Source organism: Fulmarus glacialis, unplaced genomic scaffold (assembly GCF_000690835.1).
Source record: "Fulmarus glacialis isolate BGI_N327 unplaced genomic scaffold, ASM69083v1 scaffold6119, whole genome shotgun sequence".
Classification (NCBI taxonomy): domain Eukaryota; kingdom Metazoa; phylum Chordata; class Aves; order Procellariiformes; family Procellariidae; genus Fulmarus; species Fulmarus glacialis.
The window spans coordinates 136-5,960 of record NW_009235127.1 but is presented as its reverse complement, the minus strand read 5'-3'; the positions used below and the strand labels follow the sequence as shown (position 1 = coordinate 5,960).

General features: G+C 40.3%; 1 protein-coding gene across 3 annotated transcripts; it reads right to left on the bottom strand.

The window, feature by feature from the left end:
• Positions 1-343: 343 nt before the first annotated feature.
• Positions 344-5,536, bottom strand: PTGS2 (prostaglandin-endoperoxide synthase 2 (prostaglandin G/H synthase and cyclooxygenase)). 3 transcript variants are annotated; one of them, XM_009585886.1, is made up of 9 exons: positions 5,428-5,536; positions 5,173-5,316; positions 4,491-4,634; positions 3,932-4,113; positions 3,008-3,091; positions 2,570-2,816; positions 1,280-1,566; positions 969-1,116; positions 344-824 (listed from the first exon to the last, which is right to left on the bottom strand). In XM_009585886.1, the coding sequence occupies exons 1-9, from the start codon at positions 5,498-5,500 to the stop codon at positions 418-420; spliced, it is 1,716 nt and encodes a 571-aa protein (XP_009584181.1). In that variant the 5' UTR covers positions 5,501-5,536; the 3' UTR covers positions 344-417. The 3 variants fall into 3 exon arrangements, with proteins under 3 accessions (XP_009584181.1, XP_009584182.1, XP_009584183.1); XM_009585887.1 differs by having other exon boundaries at positions 969-1,115; positions 1,390-1,566; XM_009585888.1 differs by lacking the exon at positions 4,491-4,634.
• Between the last annotated feature and the right edge of the window lie 289 nt (positions 5,537-5,825).

The following is a 5,825-nucleotide window of genomic DNA, read 5'->3' as shown; positions in this document are numbered from 1 at the left end:
TCTGGCAGTTTTCATTAAGTCAAATTTTTCTAGTACTTTTAGTTCAATAGCCTGTTTGCAAGTTCAAGTTGCTGAGGGAATAACTCGCTTTTGTAGTGTTCTGTGACCTATCAGGTGAAAAGACAAAAAAACCCACCAACACCCTTTGTCAAGTATTAAAATAACATTAAAAAAAGTTGGAACCTTTGTCCACTTTGGAATACCTAGTTCTGTTACAGAAGACTTTAAACAAGGGATTCACCATTGTAGAGCTCAAACACAGAAAATCCCTTTTGTAAATGGAAGCCTTACCTGAGTAAGGAATCTAGGGCAACCCCCAAAATGAAGATGCTCAAGTTCTTTTTTTTGTTTTTAAACACTTTAAGCCATAAATAGAATAAATTATATAGTTAAATAAATAAATAGATACATGGATTTTTACAACTCAGCAGATCGCTCTTTCAGTAGTAGTGTGGGGTTGATATCTTCCATTGCTGTTTTTGAGGTACTAACATTAATAGTTGCCTCTGTGGGTTCAGGATTTAAGATGTGGAAAGCAGTGAAAGGACAGCCTTTCACATTGTTGCAGATGAGCTTCTGTAAGGAGGCAGTATTGATTATTTCAAAGCCCACTTTTCCACCGAAGGTGCTAGGCTTCCAGTACTCGGGGGAGCAGATAGCGTTTCCCATCAGTCCTTTCAGAGAGAAGGGTGCTCCAATCTCCACCATTGTTTCACCGAAGATGGCACCTGGTCGTGGCTTTTCTACAAGAAGGCCTGGGTACAGCTCCATAGCATCAATGTCTCCATAAAGCTCTTCCAGTTCAGCTGCCATTTCTTTTTCTCCTGTAATTATTGATGAGTAAAAACTGTAAGTGGAAAAAAATCCTATTTTCATGGCAAGTTCAAGTCCAGTAATAGCACTGCAGGACTCTGTTAGCCATTTTAAGAAAAGGGCCCTTGTTTGTTAGAAAGGACGAAAACTGTTACCTGTAAGTTCTTCGAATGATTTGAATGGTTTCAACATGAAGCGTTTCCTGTATTCATTCAAGGACTGGTATCGCATTTGTCTGCTTTGGTCAATTGAAGCCTTTGCTACTTTCTGTACTGCAGCAGGAACATTTTTCCCACCAGCAACCTATTTAATAAAGATGAAAAGTAGTAAGATCTCCCGATAAGAGTCATGAGGAAGTTGTGCCTTTGTAGTACATGAGTAGTTTCGGATAGCTTTATTCTACCCCCTTGTCCCACCCCCAGTTTATATCTCTGTTGGTTCACTAGCAACTTGAGAAAGTACCTACCCTGCCAGCTCTTTGCTTGGAGAAAGACTTCACCATATGGGAAAGGCCATGTTCCAGCATTATAGAGTTGTTGTAGAGGAACTGCTGGAAAGTGTACTCCTGGTCGTGTATCTGGAAAGTGTCAGGCAGAAGTGGGTGCCAGTGGTAGAGAGTATTGAATTCAGCCGCAATTCGGTTCTGGTATTGAAATCGCTGGTTGAACAGCAGCTCAGGATCAAACTTGAGTTTGAAGTGGTAGCCACTTAAGTGTTGCACATAGTCCTCAATAACGATCTTGATTGTCTCTCCTGTTGGTCAATGAAACAGAAGAGAATGTTGCTACTTGTTCCCTGAGAAGCTTTAGGTGGTTACCCTGCTCTGAGAGAAAATACCATTTCTGAACCGTTCTAAAAAAAAAAATACTACAGTGATCAGGATAACACAATGTTGAAGTGTTTGTTATCTCTTACAGAAAATGATTCACACATTTCATGTGACTAGGAATAAGGGGTGGAACTAAAGATCCCAAGAGTTTTTGGCTGTGGAAGAGAAGTGTTTTCTATAGCTTGCCCGCCTCCGCCCTGCCAAGATACACTTTCCTGAATGCTCCACAGAACAGCACACATCAGTTATCTACATTGTGTTCAGCTATACAATACTCTCTAGGATAGAAGTAGGGGATAATGAAGAAAGTTGGTATCTGAAAGTAACGCTCAGCTTCTGAGCTGCTTAATAAAATTGCCTTGGTTTACTGTTTCAGTCACAGTTCGGGCAAGGTCTCTTCACGCTTAGTGTACACCACCATTTACATAAAACAAAATACCACTGAACAGATAATTAGAAAGGAGAAGTATGTAGAATTACATTTTACATAACTTCCTGAACTTTAGACTTAATCACAGCCTTTCTTTTAAAGCATACCTGCACTGACCCAACCCTAGGGGAAAAAACCACAAAGGACCCACAAGATTTGAGAGTCTGAGGTCATCTAGCTTCACACGCTTTCTCCCCGAGAAATGAACCTGAGCTTCCTGCCTTTTCACTGCTTTCAGTTCTGTTTCCCTTAGATAAGGGAATTAAGTATCACTTAGCTCAGTTGTCTTCAGTTCTGTCTTTAACATAGCTGGGAGGAAGCTGTATCTTAATACAATCCCAGTGACGGGTCACGAAGGCTCGGATGTATGCCCTCACACACCAATTTAAGTAATAGCTTTTCCTCTTACTACACCTACTGCAGCTGCAGTAGATAATGGGTATAAGTGTCACGCTCAAGAGCAGGTTAGAGTTGCATGTAGTAGAAGTGACACTCACCTATCAATATGAGCCTAGTCGTTTGGAACAGCTGCTCATCATCCCACTCTGGATGCTCCTGTTTCAGGATGTCACAGACCCGGTTGTGTTCCCTCAGCCATATCGTAGCGTACATCATCAAGCCTGGGACCAAACCAAACACCTCCTGCCCGACAGAAAACTGCAAGTGTTCAGGTATGTGAGGAGGGTAGATCATTTCCGCCTGAGTGTCCTTCACCGTTGGTGGATACATTTCGCCGTCAATCATCTGCCGGGAGGAGGGAGAAAGAACAAAACAAGAGAGTCGTAAGCTATAATGCGTATGAGTTAAGCTGTGTTGATTTTGGTAGTACTGACTTTAGGCTTACGCTTTAGATCAACTACACCATGCACAGAGTGCTAGTTTCAGGAAATATATGTCATCCAATAAGAAAGCAGGAATTCTGAGGTAAGCCATACCTGGTATTTTAGCTTTCCATCCTTTAGAAGTCTCAGTTTAAGTTGTCTCTCCAGAGTCTCTCCATAAATATGGTTCAAGTCAACCTATAAAATAAAAGCATTTGGAACATGAAACCAAGCCACATTTTTTGCTATTTTAGGATAGGTCCCACTTCTATGGATGCCAATAGGAGCTCATCCCTTAGATGTTTACCTTTAATTATATTATTGTTACCTTATAAGTATCATGCACTGATATTTAAGATGAAGCCAAATTATTTCCTGGCAACTGGAGCCATCTCTGCATAAGAGCAAGTTTTTAAATTGACTGACAGTTTAAAAGGACTCTGTTTAAAGTGTCAGCAGCCTTCTATTATGCAGACAGCTCTTTGTATATACACACGTATTTTATAGCTTTCCATTTTAGACATACACGCTACGCTTACATTGAAGAACTCTTTATCCAAAGGCTGCCTGTTTTGTAGATATAGATCCTAAATCCAAGTCTGCTTTTCAAGTTATTTTTAAACTAAGTCTCTTCAATTAGCAGCACACAAGATACTTTACAGTACTAGATACAGCTCTTTGCAACCAACAGAAAGAATCCAGAGCCACTGAGTATCCAGAACTTATCTAGCATGCTTTAGGTGAAAGCAGATTCTTGAGAAGAATTTAAAAAGTCATACAGATCACTGTGCAGATATTTTAAACAGAACCACGTGCTTTGCACAAGCGGTTCTGACCCAGGAAGAGACGCTATCGAGTGCTGGAGTTTTGCTTAAGGAGAAGTTACAGAAGGGGTAAGCCATCGGTTGTGGCAAACAGTATTGCACGGTACATGCACCAGTATTTGTGTACCCCGACAACCCGTACGATACCGCTCTAGCTGCTCAGTATCTCCTAAGAACTAAGTGCTGTGTTCAAGTTACAGAGCTATGATCGTACCCCATGGCCGAGAGCTTTAGTGAAAGCAGGTCCTTTCTTGTGGTCCGTCTTAAAGAACTGATGAGTGAAGTGCTGGGCAAAGAATGTGAACATCATATTTGTGCCTTGTGGGTCAGGAATAAATTTCTTCCTTAGCAAAAACTTCTCCACAATCAGCTTTGAATCTGGGAGCTCTTTCTTACCTGCGAGAGAAAGAAATAGTGAGATATTCAAGACAACTATGTTTATGCAATACTTAATTTTGTTCCTAACAACAAAAAGTCTTAAGACTTTCAATGTATAGGATAGCAGCATACAAATATGGGAATTATGTGCTTTTCTATGCTCACTTTCCTGATTTTATAAGACACTTCTAAATTCCCTGTTGTTAGCATGTAACTCAATAATGAGAGCCAGAATAGTTATCTTTTACGTCTTTACACAGTGTATCCAAAACATGGCTATTCTTAAAGTCAATTACACTGAAAAAAGGTTATAGACAAGACATGGTGTTTTCTAAGAGGATAAGGTAAGCAGAAATTTCTAGAGGTGAACATTACGCATCTGGTTTATTCCTTACCTTTAACACCCATTGGTGTTGGGCAGTCGAGTCCTACTGGTGGAAGGCTTCTTGTGTAATAGGAAAGATTGGAATAGACTTCCCAGCTTTTGTAACTATAATCACCATTGTAAGTTGGTGGGCTGTCAATCAAGTGTGATCTTGCTGGAAAAGAAAAAAGTATTTGATTTCTTTTTAAACTGTACATTTTAGTCCCAAAAAGTAAGTCACAAGGCCAGATCTTTTCCATATATTTTGGCAGCAGTTGCATTGACAAATTCCACACATATCAGTTACCGATGTTAAATGGGATTACAGTTACTGAATAACAGGACTGGGTCCTGGATTATCAGCTGCATCCAACTATTAACACGGGCAATTTAGTACAAAGTTTATGCTAGCAAAATCCTGTATTCTGTCAGAGATAAGCAAAATTCATTTCCATTTCAAAGCACATTTCATACAAGTCCGCAATCATGCAGAAATCTTAAATTTTGGTTAAAGTGTTTTTACCTTTCCATTTCAAAGCACATTTCATACAAGTCTGCAATCATGCAGAAATCTTACATTTTGGTTAGAGTGTTTTTACCCTAGTGATTTTAGCTTGCTAACTTTATATATGGACCAACCAAGTACAATAGTCTGGAGTTCTACGAGTAACTTCTACCAGTTAGAAGGGCTAGAAGAGAGAACTCATACTTACACATTAATACATATCTCATAATAGCATCTCGTAAGAAGGGAATGCTGTTCACGATATTCCAGGCTCCTTTGAAGTGGGTGAGGATGTAGTGGACAGTATTTGGTGAAGGTTTCAGTGTTAGCCTCAGCCACGTGAAGAATTCCGCTGTGAGCATCAATGGAAAGATTACTGTAAGTTTGCTATTGAGAATAACCTGCAATCCCCAAACTGAATTCTCAAATTTCATTTCCATGAAAAGAGATTTAAGATACTTACGTGTCGTACAGTTTTCCCCATAATATCCTGTCCTTGTACAGTCACACTCATACTGATCAAATCCCGTTGTCATGCATACTCCTCTGTTCTGACATGGGTTTGAGCAGCAAGGGTTGGCTGGAATGAAACCAAATGCTCCGTTTAGGGTCCCGTACGGCTACACTGGGGTTCTCATCTCACTAAGCTCGTTTTTCAGGAGCAGGTAGACAATGCCCTGAAGTTTAATGCTTATCAGGAAGACAAGAGAATGAGCATCCATTCACTTTCGGCTACTGCAGGTAATAGTTATTAACAAAAGCACAGGAATTTGTCTGTGTTTCCTGATGGCTGTAAGCCCCCTCAGAAGGGTTGGGTTGTCTCCCCAGGCCAACGGGGGCCTGACATCCTTTCTACCACAC

Coding starts and splice junctions, on each gene's coding strand:
- PTGS2 (XM_009585886.1), bottom strand. CDS start 5,500: ATGACAACGGGATTTGATCAGTATGAGTGTGACTGTACAAGGACAGGA. Junction 4,635..5,172: donor TATGAGATATGTATTAATGT/GTAAGTATGAGT, acceptor TTTCTTTTCCAG/CAAGATCACACTTGATTGAC. Junction 1,117..1,279: donor CCAAGCAAAGAGCTGGCAGG/GTAGGTACTTTC, acceptor TTTATTAAATAG/GTTGCTGGTGGGAAAAATGT.